Below are 20702 nucleotides of genomic sequence, written 5' to 3'. Positions count from 1 at the left end.
CTTTATTTAGTATTCATAGATTTATAGAACTGATCTTCATTTTCATACAAAAAAAAAGGAAAAAAAAAAACATGAAAAAAAGTAAACATCAAAGCCAATAGTTTAAAACCTAGTTCCCTTGGCATGTATTTTCTGTGTCATTTTGACAAATGGCCAGTCAAAAGATCCACAAAACAGTCTTGAATTCGTTTTGACCATTTAGTTTACAGCAGTGGTTCATTTTATAACTGCTGAGTAAAACAGACTGACAAGAGTTTGGAAATAAATCCTTTAAAATTTATGATTTGGAGCAGTGTTTCTGAAAGAATGTTTGTCCTCAGAAAGACATTGCATCCTGGAAACTGGTTTCTTTGTGCTATTTCCTATGCTATTACCCATTAACCCTGACTATAGTAAGTTGCAAAATAACCAGCATTTAAAATGCAATGTAAATAGAGCTGTAATGAGAGATTTAAACAGATTTTACCCTAAAAAAACTGCATAAATAATGTTTTGGTTTTGGTTTCCAACAATTCACCCTTCTGCCATTGGTTGGACAAATTTGTAGACCCAAATCATTTTCCATGTAAACTGCTTCATCAACAATTTCACCAAATGCATTAATAAATATAAGTGTATAAATGAACGTTGGGCCTCTGAGAATTTGGTGCTTTATAATTTATTGGTCAGGACATCTGTCACATCATCCAAACAAGTGCAAAACTTTTGCTCATATTCACACTCTCAGCTTAAAATTATGAATAAAAATCTTGTTGCAATCATTTAATTTCCTTTGCATTGCTGGCAATTACTCTCTGATTTACATAATTATTTGGTAGAAACTCTGTACATTCACTCCATACAAAATGCATTCAGAAAGACACAACAGTTTTGCTCCTTTTCCAAATGAATATCATGTAATGCTCAAATTTAAAAGCCTTTTCAAAAATATAGGTGACACTTTATCTTTTAAAGTCATTCTCCTTGTGAGCATTACAAAAATATATATGTGTATTTACATATATTGAATGTTATTTGTTAGGTCTCTAGCTGTCAAGAAGAAATTTACCCGCAAGATGTTTTTTGTCTCTTTTGCAAATTGCTTCACACTTGCTTTCACCCCGTCAAGATTTTTTCATATATTATAAAGCTGATTTGCAGTTTTGAATAAAAACTCCTGCAATTAAAACACTAAAAACTAAAATAGCAATTCGGAGCATTTTTACAGGGAGCAAGTTTATAATTGCATCCAAAACCTGACATCTAATGACATTTTGGGAGGAATTATTTGATTTTGTGGGGATGCATCTCACACAGTACGCAGTACGCACAACTACTCTCATAGTTTAACCTGGGACATAAATGCATAATGAAAATTGTCATCATTTACTCATCTTCACATGATTCCAAATATCGATGCACAACTCCTCTCATGTAACAGCAGTGTTTTAGACCGTGTCTGTCAAAAACATTAATAACTGAATTAATTTCCAGATTGGGGTACACTTCAGTATCCCTTTAACAGATAAAAAAATTGTGATTGAGAAAAGTAGAGTAAAGGGTCATTTAATGTATTTTAAGCAATTTACAAGAAGCCCCCATTTCTTGTACTTTGTGAGCACACAATTAAATTACTTATTTTTATCATCCACTGCAAATACACCTTTAAACCTAAGTAAAAAAACAAGTTAACTTGATGAAACAATCTCAATTTAAAAACACTCTAAACACAAAACAGAAGAACTTTTTTTGCTTTCATTTAAATCGATAGCTCAGTAAGAGCTGCAATTTGCCTGCAAATCCCTGAAGGCAAATACCAGACAATGTGTTTTCGAGTTAACCATGCATTTATCTAATACACATGGTATATCTTAAGAATTTTTGTTGCCCATATACAGTGCAGACCAAAAGTTTGGACACCACTTCTCATTCAAAGAGTTTTCTTTATTTTCATGACTATGAAAATTGTAGAGTCACACTGAAGGCATCAAGGACTATTTGACCAAGAAGGAGAGTGATGGGGTGCATTACCTGGCCTCCACAGTCACCGGACCTGAACCCAATCGAGATGGTTTAGGGGTGAGCTGGACCGCAGACAGAAGGCAAAAGGGCCAACAAGTGCTAAGCATCTCTCGGGGAACTCCTTCAAGACTGTTGCAAGACCATTTCAGGTGACTACCTCTTGAAGCTCATCAAGAGAATGCCAAGAGTGTGCAAAGCAGTAATCAAAGCAAAAGGTGGCTACTTTGAAGAACCTAGAATATGACATATTTTCAGTTGTTCCACACTTTTTTGTTATGTATATTCCATATATAAATCCACATTCATAGTTTTGATGCCTTCAGTGTGAATCTACAATTTTCATAGTCATGAAAATAAAGAAAACTCTTTGAATGAGAAGGTGTGTCCAAACATTTGGTCTGTACCGTAACTATTTCACTGATCAGTTTTAAGAAGCATCATAACATCATAAGGCAATTTCCAGATATTTGTGTTAACAGGGGTTCAGGTGTTAAAAATGAAATGGCTTTCCATATATTCCCAATGAGACTGAAGTGCTTAAGGGAGTCCAGTAGTGTTTAAAAGCTGTCCCTGATGTCTTGATGGCAATAGACACATTCATAAAAAGGGTGAAGAGTCATTTCTCTTAATGACTGAACTGAATCTGTAGTTACTACACACTATTGTGCCTAAGGAAGATTAATCCATGTGATTAAACTCAAAGCCAAATTGTTGCACAAGCCCATGTCTCACTATGTAGTGCAGATTATTAATGAAAGGACAAACAGTTTTTCAGCAGTTCATTTCTGCAATACATACCATTCTTAAAACTGAAAGCAAACTTGGAAAATGATGATACCCAATTTCATATTCTAGGGAAAAATGGGTATAGCTGGGGGGAAAAAGTGTGTTTTGGGAAAAAAAAGCATAAGCAAAGAGAAGAGTGCAGTATCATCTGGGCCTGTACTCTTCAGGTACACTTGGCAGGTGTCTCTTTCTGAGTGCCGTGTCCACAGTCTTAATTAGCCCGTCAATGGTGGCATGCATTTCTGGAGTATAAGGGTCATATTCAAGCTTCCTCAGCCCTGAGCGTTTGAAGTTCCCATCCTTCTGTCCTTCCACACACAGCAGACGGTCCTCTGAGACTTCTAGGCCCAGAAAAATGACCATGTCTTTTAACCGAAAGAAAAGGTCCCGTTTTAAATCCTCAAAGTGTACAACTTGAACTTTCTTCCCATATTTCAGCCAGTCTAGTGTGTGGGATGCCCACCATGGAGCATAGTTCTTCACAAACTCTGGCCACTCTGATTGAAAGAGAATGAAAGAGTTAAACTTTTTGAACAATAACATCTTGTAGTAACATGCTGTGACACAGCGCCTTAGATTAAGTGCATTGGAAAAACTTGACACATATCTGCAGATGTGTAACAGCACTGCACAAATGTGCCACACATATCAGACAAATGCATGTAAAAAAACAACTTAGTGTTTTTGCAAGGGCGGCAATAGTGGAGCTGCAGAAGTATATTATCAATCAGTGACAGCACTTTTCTGAAATCAAGAAGCAGAAGTCAGTCATACTCCAAAGTGACGCACTTATTCGTGATCAAGTAACAGAATGTCATTTTCTGCTGATTCTCATCAGTGGAGAGAAAAAAAAACAATACAATAGCTAATGAAGAGCTAATGACTCTATCTCCAAACTGAATTAAATTATCATAATCATGATGTTCGGAGGATGTAAAAAGAATGGAATACAAAAGGAAGAAGCAAAAAATGCAGATTTTTTTGTTAGTGTGACGCATTAGAAAAAAATGATTAATTCTATTATATATTATATTATATTAATAGGCATGTTGGCACGGGAACAAGAACAGTGAAACAATAACTCAGGAACATTGTGTTAAATGTTCAATTCTGTTAAACAGACAACTTCATAAAATGAAACAAAAATAGAAAGATGCTCATTTCAGTAAACAAGACACCAACATGTCACAAGCATCTCTTCTCCGTGTGAAAAAAAAAATATATATTGTAAAGAAGCAGAACAAGAGGAAAACATTGCTTAAAAATGGACTTCATTGGTGGAAAAGACAACTTTGCACAATCGATATATTGACTAATAACATAGTTTACAAACTTTTGATGAACGCAAAAACTAAATTACATTAACTGCAAGTAAAATGTGTTTTGGTTTAATGGTTAAAACCACTAGTTATTCAAAATGTAAACACCAAAAACCTGTTAAAACAAAAACGTGTTAAAAACAATCACAGCTTTTGTGTTTGATAAGCTCACACGCTTGACTGCAGTACAGCAAATATAACCCTCAGACTAATGACAACATCAAGAACAATACAGAAGTTCTTTTAAACATTTAGCCTGATTATAAACACTGGGCTGTTAGCCTATCAATTTCACCTAAGATACAGATAAAATTGTGATGAGCTCAATGAAGACAAAAAAATGTGTCAAACCAGAGTGTGTAAATGAAAGAGGAGCTGGACGAATAGTAATAGTTAAAAAATATCTGTATAGCAGCAGTAGAAAAGAAAATTCATAGAATATTTTGAAATGTAGCATTACATCACTTGCTCACCAATGGATCCTCTGGAGTGAATGGGTGCCATCAGAATGAGAGTCCAAACAGTTGATAAAAACACCACAATGATTCACAAGTAATCCACAGGACTCCGGTGAAGTGAAAAGCTTTTTTAATAAACAAAAAGTGTGTTTTTTAATAAACAAATAAAATAAGACATAGTATCTCTATGCATAATATTGCTTTGTCCGGTGATAAAGTCATCTCATCTGAATCATGAGGGAAAATATTCACAGATCAAGGACTGTTTTAACAGTTTTATAGAATATGTCAGTGGATTTGGATGTGAGAGGACAACAATGGCATTATTTTTATTCATTATTATGACTTACGTTTATAAATAAGTTATATAATTTATAATAATAATGAACTATTATGCATTATTGTGAATTTTGACCAGAAGTGATGATTTAAAACTAATACACCTAAATGATAGATTTGTTTCTTACAAAGATGCAGCTTTTCACTTCATACGAAATTCACTGATAGACTAGATTCATGTGGATTACTTGTGAATCATTGTAGTGTTTTGATCAGCTGTTTTGACTCGCATTCTGACGGCACCCATTTACTGCAGAGGATCCACTGGTAAGCAAGTGATATAATGCTACTCCAAATTTCTCCAAATCTATTCTGATGAAGAAACAAACTTATCTACATCTTGGATGGCCTGAGGGTGAGTATATTTTCAGTAAACTTAAATTTTTGAGTAAACTATTTCTTTAACAGAGACAATAACATAAACATTTCTTATGTGATTTATACAAGTACTGCTGTGTGTATTGTGCACTAAGTAGAGTGATCACTAGGCTTTAGAACAAGCTTTTATATCTCACCTTTCCCCCTCCAATGAGCCTGAGAGGCAAATCCAACATGGCCACCATATTTTCGGTTAAATTCTGCCATGAGGGCTTTATAAGGGTTCCGGATCATGAGAATGCTGGCGTCGAAGGTCTCAATCTCCTTCCTGCCGCTCTCATGGGTCTTGATACATATAGTTCTACCACTGCGCCAGTGATCTCTCTCTCCTTTAAAACCTGCACATGCAGAGAAATCAAAGAGAGAGGAAGACCATCAGCAACCAAGAGAAAAAAAGATGGCCCTATGGAGAACAAAAAATTAACCTTTGTTGTACAGTGAGCCATCAAAGTAGTAGCTTCCAGTGTAGTAACCCGTAGCCAGCTCAATAAGGTGACGGGCCCATGTATTTCCTGCGCCTGGAAAACTAGCTAGTGCCACTAAGTGCTTGGAACGAGTGGGCAAAAAACGCCGGTCCATACAACGATTATCTGTAGAGATGAAAAACACATATCAGACCAAACATGAGATAGTGAAAAAATATTTTCTCCTGCTTACGTTCTACCTTACAGGCACACACATGCGCAGTTGTCATTCTTCCACAAATTACCATAAATGCTCTATGTGACCGTTATAATATGCAAAAATAAAATAAATCTCCAAATCACAGAATCTCTGCATTCCTTAAAAGACAGATAAAATGTCTCAATCAGGTTTGAGTGGCGTGATAAACCGAGAGAAGGTTTATGATGCACACATCACCATTGATCATACGCTGCTATTTTGATGAAGTGAGACAAGTTGATTCAGTCTATTCAACTGTTGTCTTTCTTAGACTTCAAATTTGGTTCGAAGCTGTCATGACTTAGGTCTGAGTTGCTGTGTTTTTGTCTTGTTGTCTGTGTGCCTAGTCTCAGAACACATGGGTTTTGTTTTGGCAGCTCATGTGTTCTGCTGTCAGTGTTGTTTCTTCCCCCTCCCACTCGTTATCCTTAATTCTCTGTGTTCTGTCACACCTGTAGCCACTCTTTCCTCATTAGCTCTCCTCTATTTTAGTTCCTCTCGTGCTTTTGCCAGACCGTTGTAAGTTGTTTAATGCTTCGCTGGTGACCGTCTTGTCCTGTTTGCCTAGTCCTGCCCTGTTATGTTGTTTTAGGCTCCATGTATTTTTTTTATTTTTTGTTTTTGTCTGGAACTGTTCCCTCTCTTCCTGTCAGACTAGACTGGTTCTGCCTCCGGTCCTTGCATCGCTTTTCTGTTGGGATCCCCCAAGACTTGACTCCAGCTCCTCTCTGCACTCTATCCTCTCATTCAGGGAGTTTGGTGGGCCTTCGACGCTGTGTCCCAAGGACTCTCAGATCAGTGTGACTTTGACGTTGCGTCCCCAATGACGCTCTGGTTCATGTGACTTTGATGTTGCGTCACAGAGGACGCTAGGACCGGTCCCCGCTGAGAGGTTTCTTTTTGCCCTGTGGAGTGATCATTCTTTTGTTTTCCGTTTGCCCAGTGAGGGCTAAATAAACTTTTTGTTACCTGCAACTGAATCCTGGGTATCCTTGACAGAATGGTCTGACCACAATGGATTCAGCAGGTGCAGACCAAGTAAGAGTCAGCCAACAAGGCATTCTTCTGGGACAGCATTCCAGTCAGTTGACTACCACCTCAAGGGAGGTCGAGTGCCTCACAGCCCAAGTAGCGGAATTCAAAGTCCAGATTCAAAAGCTCCAGCTTGAAGCCTTGGCCGGCAGATCGGCTACTACCTTTGGCCATCCCAAGTCTCATGCTGAGCCGGAACCACATGCCAATAGTCCGCCGCCATATAATGGGGACCCTAACTCCTGCCGAGCCTTTCTGTCCCAATGCTCTCTGGTCTTCGTCCTCCAGCCTTGCCGCTATGTTACAGAGGAGTCCCAAGTTGCATTTGTAATCACCCTCTTGAAAGGAAAGGCCCGGGACTGGGCGACAGCTGTGTGGGACGCCCGTGCTCCATTCTGTGCCACTTTTCAGGACTTCAGAGCTGAGATGATCAAATTGTTTGACCGCTCTGCCCAGGGCGATGAGGCAGCCGCACAGTTGGCGCGTTTGAGCCAGGGCAGATGTTCAGTCACCGATTACTCCATCCAGTTCAGAAATCTGGCAGCCTCCTGTGACTGGAATGAGGCAGCTTTGCGTGCAAGGTTTCAGGAAGGTTTGGATGATGACATCCAGGATGAGATCGTTACTCACGAGCTGCCTCAGAGTCTTGACACCCTTGTGGATCTGGCCCTCCGTGTGGAGGGGGGCCTTCAGTGTTGACGTCAGCGGTGTGCTGCTCCGTCCTCCTGGATGCTGAAGGAGGGTGCCCCTAGTAGTGCTTCCACCACCTTGTCACCGTCAACAGACCCTGAGCCTATGCAAGTTGGGCGTCTTCGCCTTACCCCTAAAGAGAAGCAGGATCGTTTGATTGGGAGCCTCTGTCTATACTGTGGGAAGCCAGGCCATCGGGCTATCCAGTGTCCTTTAAAAGCCAGAGTCCATCAGTAATCCGGGGGATCCTGGTGGGTGCTACTCCTCATATCGACTCCCCCCCCATCTCCCGTACCCTGTTAAAGGTCTCTATTCAGCATAAGGACTCCTTTCATTCCTGTTCTGCACTGGTCGACTCTGGTGCCGAAGACAACTTCCTGGATGCCTCTGTTTTGGCACGGTGGGGTATTCCTACCATTCCACTTCCTTCTCCTATTTCTGTCCGCTCCCTAAATGGTCTACTCATCTCTTCCATCACCCATTCAACTACCTCTGTAAGTCTGGTGGTATCTGGCTATCACCGTGAGGTAATTGAGTTGTACCTCCTAGATTCCCCGGGTGCTCCTGTTGTCCATGGGCACCCGTGGCTGGTGCAGCACAACCCTCATGTGGATTGGTCCGGCCATTCTGTGTTCTCTTGGAGTCAGTCATGTCTTGCGTCTTGTCTTGGTTCTGCTTTGTCTCCTGGCTCTCTGTCTTCTGTTTTTCAGGTTGAGGTGGGTGAACTTGCCGGGGTCCCGGAGGGGTACCGTGATCTTTGTCAGGTCTTCAGTAAGTCCCGGGCCACATCCCTGCCTCCTCATCGGCCGTATGACTGCGCCATCAATCTTCTCCCAGGCACCTCTCCGCCCGAGGGTCGTTTGTATTCCCTGTCTGGTCCTGAGAGAGAGGTCATGGACTAGTATATTCAGGACTCCTTAAATGCCGGCCTCATCCGGCCCTCTTCCTCACCTGCTGGGGCTGGGTTCTTCTTTAAGAAGGATGGCTCCCTGCGACCCTGCATTGACTACCGTGGCCTCAATGACATCACTGTAAGAAACAGATATCCTCTGCCTTTGATGTCTTCAGCCTTTGAGTTGCTACAGGGAGCCAAGGTCTTTACCAAGCTAGACCTCAGTAATGCCTACCACTTGAACTGTATACGTGAGGGGGATGAGTGGAAGACAGTATTTAACACCCCGACGGGACACTTTGAATACCGGGTCCTACCCTTTGGGCTTACTAATGCCCCAGCTGTCTTCCAGGCCCTGGTGAACGATTTGTTGAGAGACATGGTGAACAGATTTGTCTTTGTGTACTTTGATGATATTCTTATCTTCTCTCCCTCATTGCAGGTCCACACTCAACATGTCCGTCAGGTGCTACAACGGCTGCTGGAAAACCAGCTGTACGTCAAGGCGGAGAAGTGAGTGTTCCATGCCAAGTCGGTTTCGTTCTTGGGGCATATTATCTCGACGGAGGGGATCAAGGCCGATCCCGCTAAGGTAAGGGCCGTGGCCGAGTGGCCAAGCCCTGACTCACGGAAGGCGTTTCAGTTCACCAACTTCTATAGGGGATTCATCAGGAACTTTAGCCTGGTTGTTTACCCCCTTAACTGCACTCACCTAAGGTACCATTCATATGGAATGTACAAGCTCAGGAGGCTTTTGTTCTCAATCCCGTTTCATCTCTGCTCCTGTTCTTTGTCTCCCAGATCCGGAACGGCAATTCATTGTTGAGGTGGATGTTTCTGATGTTGGGGTAGGCGCGGTCCTGTCCCAGCGGTCCCCCAAGGATGGGAAGGTGCATCCTTGCGCCTTTTCTCACCGTCTGAGCCCGTCCGAGCGAAACTATGACATGGGTAACAGGGAGCTGCTGGCAGTCAGGCTGGCCTTCGGGGAGTGGCACCACTGGTTGGAGGGCGCAGCGTTGCCCTTCTTGGTCTGGACAGATCACAAGAAATTAGAGTATATCCGTTCGGCCAAAAGGTTGAATGCTCTCCAGGCCTGCTGGGCACTTTTCTTTGGGCGGTTTAATTTCTCCCTCTCGTATCGGTCATCCCAGGGGTTTGGAGATCGCTGACTGCCATCCGTCAGTGTGTGTGTGTTTTTTTTTTTTTTTTTCCCCCATGGTCACATCTGGCCCTTGATTTCATCACTGGCCTTCCCCCGTTGAGTGGTAACACCATTATTCTGACGGTGGTGGACCGCTTCTCCAAGGCGGCCCATTTTATCCCCTAACCCAAACTCCCCTCCACCAAGGAGACTGCTGAGGTGGTCGTGGACCACGTCTTCCGGATCCATGGTCTTCCGGTTGATGTGGTCTCCGACAGAGGACCACAATTAGTCTCCCAGTTTTGGAGAGTTCTGTAGACAGATCGGGGGCTCTACGAGTCTGTCTTCAGGTTTCCACCCCCAGACCAATGGGCAGGCCGAGCGAGCCAACCAGGATCTCGAGAATGCTCTCCGTTGTCTAGCATCACAGAGTCCGAGCTCCTGGAGTCAGCAGTTGTCGTGGGTTGAATATGCCAACAATTCCCTCCCGGTGGTGTCTATGGGTATGTCTCCTTTTCAATGTTCCGTCGGTTATCAACCACCCCTTTTCCCTGCACAGGAACCCGAAGCCGCGGTGCCGTCTGCCTTGGCCTTTGTCCGTAGGTGTCGGCGCACCTGGAGGAGGGCTGAGAAGGCCTTGGCCCGGGCTTCCAGACAGATCAAAATGGCGGCTGACCGTCACCGAACTGCGGCTCCCCAGTACGTTTGCGGTCAGAAGGTATTGCTTTCCACCAAGGACCTGCCTCTCCTGTGCCTTCTCGTAAGCTGGCACCCAGGTTTATTGGGCCATGTCGCATCACCAAGGTTCTGAGTCCGGTGGCAGTGTGGCTCAAGCTTCCTCCCGCGCTTGGTCGGGTTCACCCTGTATTTCACGTGTCCAGGGTTAAGCCTGTGTATATGTCCCCCCTTAATCCCATTGTTTCTTCCCCTATACCCCCCCCCTTTGTCTAGTGGATGGTACTCCAGTTTACACTGTGAGAAAGCTTTTGGATGTTAGACGCCGTGGTCGGGGTTTCCAGTATCTAGTGGACTGGGAGGGCTACGATCCTAAGGAGAGGAGTTGGATTCTGGCTCGGGATATTCTGGACCAGACTCTGATTGAGGTCTTCCGCCGGCGACGAGGTGAGCCCCTCCTGGTTGTGCCTGGTGGTACTGCTGGAGGGGGGGGGGGGGGTACTGTTGCTTTTGTCTTGTTGTCTGTGTGCCTAGTCTCAGACCACATGGGTTTTGTTTTGGCAGCTGTCAGTGTTGTTTCTTCCCCCTCCCACTTGTTATCTTTAATTCTCTTTGTTCTGTCACACCTGTAGCTCTTTCCTCATTAGCTCTCCTCTATTTTTAGTTCCTCTCATGCTCTGTCTTTTGTCAGACCGTTGTAAGTTGTTTAATGCTTCGCTGGTGACCGTCTTGTCCTGTTTGCCTAGTCCTGCCCTGTTATGTTTTAGGCTCCAAGTGTTTTTTTTTTTGGTCTGGAACCGTTCCCTCTTTTCCTGTTAGACTAGACTGGTTCTGCCTCCGGTCCTTGCATCGCTTTTCTGTTGGAATTCCCCAAGACTTTACTCCAGCTCCTCTCTGCACTCTATCCTCTCAGGGAGTTTGGTGGGCCTTCGACGCTGTGTCCCAAGGACTCTCAGATCAGTGTGACTTTGTTGCGTCCCCAATGACGCTCTGGTTGATGTGACTTTGACGTTGCGTCACAGAGGACGCTAGGACCGGACCGCTGAGAGGTTTCTTTTTGCCCTGTGGAGTGATCATTCTTTTGTTTTCTCTGTTTGCCCAGTGAGGGCTAAATAAACGTTTTGTTACCTACAACTGAATCCTGCATATCCCTGACCGAAGCAGTACATGATTACTATTCATAATGCACCACAGAATGAATGACTATGAGACTGAAGAGGAAATGAGATATTGTGTTAACAGCAAAGACTATAGAATACCCAAGACATGCCACTCGTATTCAGTAGTTTTGAATGGGGAAATGCAACTCTCAATATGGCCGCTCAATCGCAGGAAGCCCTGAATAAAAGTCAGCGTGTAGCTTCAGCTGCAATTAGAAGTCCCGGTTGCTATAGAAACAGTCAACGCTCTGAGACTTGAGCTTAGGACTGTGCATGCGCACTGGCTGATCTAGTTTGAAAAATAAGCTTTTAATAATGCTATTTGAGCAAAAGTAATAACATGACACAGTTGTTGTCAGATTTGGTGATTTCAAATATGAAATTTTATCATAAGCTTAGTGAACAGTTTTGGAGAATTTGATGTTTCCCCATTCAAAGAGATAGAAGTTGCACTTGGATGCCTAAGACGCGTTTCAAAATAGCCAACGAGTGACATGACATTGTCTTAAAGGACTTTGATTAACCGTTAAAGTGTGATACATTTGCTTACCAACCTTATTTCTGTAAGGCTGCATGTAAAGCTGTAAATCTTTGTTGTCCTTGTGACTTTGTGCTTATTAATTTACACAATGTATACAGAATTCTAAGTCAAAATGTTTTATTTTTATTTAGTTTTTTACTATATCATACTACCGTGATATCCCCACCCACCACCCCCCGCACCCCCCCCACCACCCCCCGCAGCTGCAGCAAATGAAAAAACGGCAGTGAGAACTAACCACTACTGAACAAAGGACTTCTATGACCCTTAAAACTGGAATTTCCCCCTCCCTCAAAGTCAATAAAGTGATTCTATGTGGGTTTGAGGCCAAATTTGCATTCGTTTCAGAAGAAGGCTCTGAAAAAGGAAAGTTGTGGCATTTAAGTGGAAGATAAATGTAAATGCATGATATATTCTATCAATTTAGTGCCAAATATTCCTTTTGTTATGCCTTTGACCACTGTTGAAACCAAAGCAAAAAATAAAATAAATCTGTTTACTTTGATAGCAAACTCAGAGGAAGTGTAGAGGAAGTGGAAATTTAGCAAACATGAGTGTAGACCTTGATAAGTGATAAGCAGCCACAAAAGCTCACATTTGAAACACTGTGAAGCACTACCTGGGGTATATTTCATGTTTCTATATTGACCTGACATGTTTTTTGCCCTAAAGTAATCCTAAAGTAAATATTGTGCATGTGGGCAGCCTGTGCATTGGCCTGAGCACACTGTTTTGGCCCAAATAAGATAAAAATACCTTGCACTTGGGTCTGGTACACCACAAAGAAGTCATTGTTTCCACAGCTCTCGAAGTCTTCTCCTGCACAGTGCTGGAGACACAGCTCCTCATCCTCACGGTCATGCAGGGTAAAGAGCGGTGTAGGAAAGGCACAGTGACATTTTTCTCCAGCCAAAGCTGCCAGAGAGAATTCCTATGACAGACAAAGGAAGAGATCATATGACAGACAATAAACACAGTAATATGAGTGATACCAGACGCACAACATGCATGCATACTCACTTTCTCTGTGCACATGTCAACACATTTGTCCACTGACATGTTGTTAATAACAGCACTAGCAGGAAGCGCCAGGGTCACGTTATGTGGCCTCTTGAAACATCCCTTGAAGATGGCACTCCCATCTAAAAAGCAAAATAAATAAGTATGAATTTTCAAAAGGTAAAAATGGGAGTGTTGCTTGTCTGTGAAAACCTCACCAGCTACTGTTTTGTAAATACTTTTTAAATGACTCATCAATAAAATTGAAATCCTCGGGCCAGCAATGGTTTTTGCACATCTTAAACTTGGCTGAGTTAGGTGTGTTCCAATGCCAACATATTCTGGAACAAAATTTTAATAGAAAATTTTAATCTTGAACATATGCCTACACCTAAACCTAACCTTAACCATGAGTAATCCCTAAAATCAGAGGAAATGATAGATGAACAACACTGATGTACAAGCACCAAACACTTATTGTAAGCCTAAACTTCACAAAACTATAAACTGGTTCTTCAAATCTGATTAATCCCAATGTTGTTCCAGGGTCATGTCACACTTGGTAAGAGTAAGGCTCTGCCAATGCTTTTTTTATCAAAGGTCAAGTTGTTGCTGCACAACTACTGTTTACAATTGCAGAGTTTATTACTTACGCACACAGACATCCTGTCACATGAGAAAAGTGCTTATTCAGGAAAAGGCTGGAATGTCACAAGTTTCTGCCGGTGCTATTTTTTTTTATCAAGAAAGGAATGCAGAGGCATGAGGAAAAGGGTAGAGTATGTGCAATAAAGACCTGGAAATGGATATGAATTTTTATTTATTTATAGTTTACAAAAAAAAATGGATGTCGTGAGAAGGAGCTAAACAATACTGGCAAACGTTTTCAAAGCTACAACAAATCAACACAAATGTTTGAGATAGGAAAAAAAGAGGGATAGGTTTTTTCACTAGAAGAAAATAATCACTCCCATGAGAGCTTGATGGTGGTGGGCCATTTGCCCTGTACTATGCTCTTGGATCATGCTTGGATTATAAAAACAGCTTAAAGATAAACACTTTCTGAAAACACATATCATTAAGATTTATTTTTTTAACATAAGGACAATATTTTTTTTTACAGCATTTATTAATCTTTGTTAATTATATGAAAAATACAATTGATCATTTTTTGTTCGTGTTAGTTCACAGTGCATTGACTAAACATAACCTGTCACGGCGCGGTAGAGACGGCGCCGTGGAAAGAACAAGGTCAGGGTCCAAGATGCAGGGAAGATTAACTTTAATAAGAATGAAACAAAAAGGCCAACACGGCAAAAAACAAAACAGAAACACCGAAATGCAAGAACTAGAGACACGTAATGACAACAAACATTAGCAAATAACATTACAATAATCCAGGCAGGCAGAGTGGTGTGTGAGACAAAACTATATACTAGTGAACAAATGGGGGACAGCTGTGTGTATGAGTATGTGAACAGGTGTGCAGAGTGAACCAGGTTTGTAGAGTGAATGTGTGAGTGGGTGACACAGCTGTGCAGAGTGATGGTAATGAGTCCGGGATCAAGGGAGAAACACAGGTGGAGCAACTAAACAGTAATGAGGTGACAAGGTGGCCGGGGTCAGAAAAGGACAGGAGAGAGCACATGGCACCAAACAAACACAACACTCACAGAAGACAGTGACAGAAAGACAGAAGACTGTGACATAACCAAATGCAACCTTTTAATTTAAAAGTGGATTAAAACATTTTGAAATTAACTTTAAGATTAATAAATGCTGTAGAATTATTGTTCATTTGTAGTTCATGTCAGCTGAAGTAGTTAATATTAACAAACAAAATTAAAAATTGGGTTACCCAATTTCCTGTGAAAAAAATAAGTCATGTGTTCCTTTCTGTTTTTGAGATTGATAGATACATGCAAGTGTGAACTTGCAGATGCATGTGTGTAAGTGTATGTGTGTGTCAGGATACTTACATCTGCGGGCCGACTCCTGGCTCAGCTCCAGTCTATATATGGACAGTCGATTAGGTCCTCCACAGAGGTTACTTTTCTCCCCTTTACACTCCATATTACATTCACTCTCTGACACGTTGGGTGCCTGGATCTTATGGCCACAGTAGCACTCAGCTCCAAACTCCAGACCTGCATAGAGATAACCCCTAATTACAGAAGACAGAGAGAAAACATCATTATTCATTCCATTCATTGTAATGTTAGGGCAGTGGATTGCCAGTTATCTGACAAGCTAAGCTATGGTTCTTATGAAGAAGTGTTAGTTATCCTGCTCCCAATGCTGATAGTTCTCTACACTATCACAGTTAATAAAAGTGCCTAAAATATGAACAAAATGAGCAAAAATGCATGCCAAAAAATGTTTAAAAAATGCACAAACAGGAAGAGATAATATAAACTGTATAATAGATTTTCTTCCAGTTGATGTTAGCCTGAATGCACTGTAAGTCACTTTGGATAAAAGCGTCTGCTAAATGCATAAATGTAAAAGGTTTTAGTCAAATGTGATAACATTTGAAAATCCTCCTCAGGTCAAAATGACTGGACACAATATTGGGGTTAAAAAAAAAAACAAGTAAAGAAAGAAAAAGGAAACACACATATGAATGACTGAATTGTTTACAAGAAGACCTATAACATCCATTTAGCAAACAGACAAAGAAAAATTTTTATGACCACTTTAAACACACTGAGAGAAATGCACGTATTCCATAGTAAACAATATTCTACATACAAATTGACTGCACAAGTCAAGTCACCTTTATTTGTATAGCGCTTTATACAATACTGATTGTGTCAAAGCAGCTTTAAAGTATCAAGCAGTAAAACAGTTATTCAATGATGCAAGAAGACAATAAGAGAGTCATTTTTCCAGCTAAAGTCAGTTAATTGATGATTCATTGATGTCATCATCCAGTTCAACTCTCTTCCAATAGTTTGTGTGCAATCAGCCAAGCGTCCCCAACTAAGCAAGCCAAAGAAGACAGTGGCAAGGAACCAAAACTCTATCGGTCACAGAAATGGAGAAAAAAAAACAGATACTGTACCAGACAATACATACTTTAAACAATTACAATGAACAAATAAGCATAAAAAGCAATGGGAGGTCAGGGATAAATTAGTATAGGCATTGTTTTTACAAAAATAAAATAAAATAAAAAAATAATGAATTACACATGTGCATAACTGCATATGTTCACTGGGTCATGATGTAGCCTAGAGTAGTTAAGTATCTGGGATGGTAACTAAAAAGTTGCACATTCAACTGGTGTTTTATGAACTGTCACATTTTTCCCATGATCAAGTTACTTAATAACAGGCTGTTCAAGGGAGAATGTAATGCATTTCCTTTATACTGAAGGCTTTTGAGGTGATCATGAGTGAGCATGTAGATACAGATCTTGTAAAAGGCAGGAAGCATGTGGTTTTTTCAGTGGTTTAGCTAGCAGACGTGTCAGATGGGCATAGGCCTACCCACTATGATGAATAGGGCCCTCCAGTTGATTATACAAGTATAATATTTGTTAAATTATTGTTGTTTAATATATTTGAACACAGTTTTATACACTTCAATTATATCTAATATATTTGAGGAAATACGATGAGGAAATACAGTGCCTTTGAACATTTTCTGTAGAATGATGAAATTAAATTTAAATGGCTTCTGTTTCTGGATAAACAATACAGTATTTAATTTTTCTGTTCTAACTGCTACTCAGGTTTTGTATGAGGACAGGTTATAGTTATATTTCTCTTGTATGTCGATATTCTATGACTTAATGGACAATGAAATTATGAAAACGTACACAGACCGATCTATCTATACAGCTTCTTACTTTATAGTTTGAGTGGCCTATTGTTATCTGCAACAGATTTTAGGGATTGGGGCTATTGTTAATGATTTTAGGTTATGTTGACAACAGGCACATTCATGACAGAGATGTGGTAGTTTTACTATGCGTGTCTTCCACTGTGTTCTATGGTCTGTTTCTCAATGGATAAAAGAAAAGACTGAAATGACCTGAATATTGAGTCTGACTCCTTCTGTTATTTACTAGTTTATGCTTATTTTTGGCCAGGCCAGATCAAAAATAAAATTCTGCCTACCACACTGGTCTTATTGTTCTGACACTTGACTTGACCATCTGACTAGCAGTTTTCCATTCCTCATATTCAGAGCTGGATGCAAAATAGACTGTTTTGCTTAAGAAATCAGTTTCGATTCGGCTCATGCACGAGGTGAAAAGTTTAGTTTCCAAGCACTCTCGAAAAGGTTTTCCCAGGCCTTTAATATGTCACGGTTTCACCAAACAGTGTAAAATATATCAGTGCATTTTGTTAAGTGCAGATGCAAATTGTACTGTGCCTTCATTTGAGGTTTTGCTGTTAAATCTAAAACATCTGTCTGGACCGAAGAGCGTTAATGTGCTCTCCAGTCCTCGACCCCCCTTCCTTTCAACCTCTCTTATTTTCAGATTTTTTAAAAATGTGATCACTGTGTCAAGCAGACACTTCAGAGAACTGTGTCCATAACACAGAGCTGTCCTTTGAAACAAGATGCATGAGAGCAATTTTACATGCATGATTTTTAAGAGAACAGTATAAGGATTTCTTTCTTCAGTTTCTGGCTCATCCCTTTGCATGCTGCATCTTGTTCTAATTTCCACATTATGGGAGGCAGGATTCTTGAATGTTGAGAGTGGGAGCACACCACTGAGTGCAAACAGATGAGCTGCAAGTGTTAGCTCTCTCTCTAAAATTACTCATTCTGTAAGTTACGACATTTCCTTCAAAGCATTCCCTAATGACAGAATCCCTCAACCCTTTTTCTTCTATTTCATGAAATAACAATGAATGGTAATGCAACAAATATGTAAAAACTGAATAAAATGATGATTAACTTAGACATTTCATGACTTTTGAGGACATACAATTGCATTAGGTGAGAAGCAAACATAAAAGTCACTATATCCACTGGTTTATCAAGTGAGCAGTTAACTGCAGGAACTGGATCAGTGAGTCAATCTTGATCTTGTCTGATTGATGAATGTTTGTCGTTCTCTGGCATTGGCCAGCAAACTTCCAAGGGAGCTTCAAAGTTACTTAAAAAAATAAATAAATCTATATAAATATATTCTTAATCCAGTAAAACACAACAAGTAGAGTGTGTGTAATTTTAATTAAAAGAAATAAGTTACATTTAATTTTAAATAGTTAAGCTCTTTTTTTTCAGCAAATTGATCTGGAAATTTGGGGGCTTTAGAGTTTAAAAACTTTGAGAACCAATTATCAACCAAGTCATTAAAAATATCAGATTTAAAAGTTCAGTTAATAATGACTTAAATTTAAATCAGTTTCTTCAGTTTCTATCACATGCCTTAGTACGACGCTGACCATCTTTACTTTTATGAGGTTTATGCTAATGCACCCTTGGTCGAATTCAAATGTTTCAGTTCTGATTCACTCTTGTTCCACAGAAAAGAACAAGCTCTCCTTGTGTATACCAAGGAAATAGAAACTAATTCAGGTTTGGAAAGAAATGTGGGTGTTTTTTTTTTATCCCTAAGCTAACATTTGTAAGCACACATAATGAAAAAGAAAATTAAAGCACCAATCTTAGTAACATGTAACAGATGACTATTAGAGGAAACGGCATATCTGTCGACCCTGACCTCTCATTTAATCAAGAATAAAGTGAATTAGATTAGTATGTGTGTTAAATTGCTTATGTTTGTCAGTTAAGGGTCATTAAATCTAGGGAGAGAGCAATTACATGTTTATGATGACTTAATGTGTATGTATGTGTAAGTCAATTTTTTACCAACATTGTGGGGATGGAATGTCATCTTAAAAAGACAGTAAAACTTGAAATCATTTGCTTGTGGGGAACAGTTATCTGTTAGAAAGAAAGTTTCAACAAACTTGAAGTCAGTGGTTAGGGCACAGAAAAAATCAAGCAGAGTATAAAAAGAAAGTCTGAAATGTGTGTGTTCTTGTATATGGGGATAAAACTTTTCGAATGATGACATACCTCTCAGCGCAGTTGTCCTGGCAACGGAAGACAGTCATTTTTTTGTAGTCAAAAAAGGAAACCCCTCTAAGAGCCCGTTTCTGTGTGTCATCAACATAACAGCCGATGTACTTTGCTAAAAAGAGAAAGAAGTTAAAAACATTACTGCTAATTCCAAAAAAAAAAAAAAAACTGTGCTGATTTTTAAATCTCTTCACATGTAAATGCTGTTGATTCAAGGAATTACATTTAACACTGTAAAGCACATTTAATCGTTTTAAAAAGTTGAAACACATCACCATCTAGTGGCCAAACAGTAAAATCACAACAAGAGCTTTATGACTTCTGGACCAGGGAAGTTTACATATTTATTTGTTCAGTTAAAATATTCACATTTTAAGGACGCAAAGCATCACTTTAAGGTATTTCAAACATGCTGAAAGCATTTATAAAATTGTATTTTTATTAATAAAAATAACATCATATAATTGTTATAGATCTAAATATATTAATATGAAATATTGTGAATGTTATGTTATAGTTTATTATTCTATTACACTAGTTAACACCAAAATATTTGTGACCCTGGCCCACAAAACCAGTCTTAAGTATACATTTTTCAAAACTGAGATTTATACATAATCTGAAAGCTGAATAAATAAGGTTTGTTGGGATAGGACAATATTTGGCCGAGATACAACTATTTTAAAAAACTGGAATCTGAGGGGGCAAAAAAAATCGAAATATTGAGAAAATCGCCTTTAAAGTTGTCAAAAAGTTCCTAGCAATGCATATGACTAATAATAATAATAAAAAAGTGTTAATATTATTACAGTAAGAAGTTTACAAAATATCTTAATGAAACATGATCCTTACTTAATGATTTTTGTCATAAAAGAAAAATTAATTACTTTCATCCATACAATGTATTTTTGGCTAAAAATATAATCCGGAGACTTAAGACTGGTTTTGTGGTCCAAGGTCACATTAAGTATATATAAATCTGTAATAATTAATTAGCTATTTGTTTATTATGTGTATTTTTTATGTTTATTCAGGTGGAATGCTTCTCCCCATTGACTTCCATTGCAACTGCATTATGCAAACATAATTTAGCTTGGCTTTAAAAACTGAGGAAATAAAATGCCATAATTAACATTCTTCTGTAAAGAGCATAATTTGTATAGAACCCAGAACATTCCGTTGAATTATAACAAGTGCTAACAGTCTGGCATCACATATTGTGATTATTACCATATACTGTATGTAGAACACCATTTCATATGTAAACAGCCTGTGACATAAGACATTATAAAACATCAACAGTTTGGATATGGTCACGTTGTTCTAGGCATTTTGTTCTCGAAAACATTCACAGTCTGATGCACTGATGCATCATCTGCTTCATCAATCTCATCATTTGTGACACGCACATGCACAAAAATGACCCAAAATGCCCTGTTGCATGACATCCGTTCTTCCTCTGTAATCTCTCCAGTCCCCATTAGGTTTTAATGTATTTTCTAATAGCTGAGATAGGCTAGTTCTGTCACATACACACTAACCAGTACAACATTACAGTAATTGCAATTGTCTAAAAA

General features: G+C 39.8%; 1 protein-coding gene across 3 annotated transcripts in view; it reads right to left on the bottom strand.

Moving 5' to 3' along the window:
• Positions 1-2773: 2773 nt before the first annotated feature.
• Positions 2774-20702, bottom strand: part of LOC132139891 (sialate:O-sulfotransferase 2-like) — a 51035-nt gene continuing 33106 nt past the window's right edge. For all 3 annotated transcript variants that reach the window (XM_059548580.1, XM_059548581.1, XM_059548582.1), the window contains 7 exons: positions 19123-19237; positions 15054-15238; positions 13096-13217; positions 12832-13006; positions 5707-5871; positions 5419-5619; positions 2774-3284 (listed from right to left, as the gene is read on the bottom strand). In XM_059548580.1, the coding sequence (XP_059404563.1) occupies positions 2932-3284; positions 5419-5619; positions 5707-5871; positions 12832-13006; positions 13096-13217; positions 15054-15238; positions 19123-19237 (1316 nt within the window). In that variant the 3' untranslated portion in view covers positions 2774-2931. The remainder of the gene's footprint in view (positions 3285-5418; positions 5620-5706; positions 5872-12831; positions 13007-13095; positions 13218-15053; positions 15239-19122; positions 19238-20702) is intronic.

This window comes from Carassius carassius, chromosome 4 (assembly GCF_963082965.1).
Source record: "Carassius carassius chromosome 4, fCarCar2.1, whole genome shotgun sequence".
Classification (NCBI taxonomy): Eukaryota; Metazoa; Chordata; class Actinopteri; order Cypriniformes; family Cyprinidae; genus Carassius; species Carassius carassius.
This window is presented reverse-complemented; position numbering and strand designations above follow the sequence as displayed.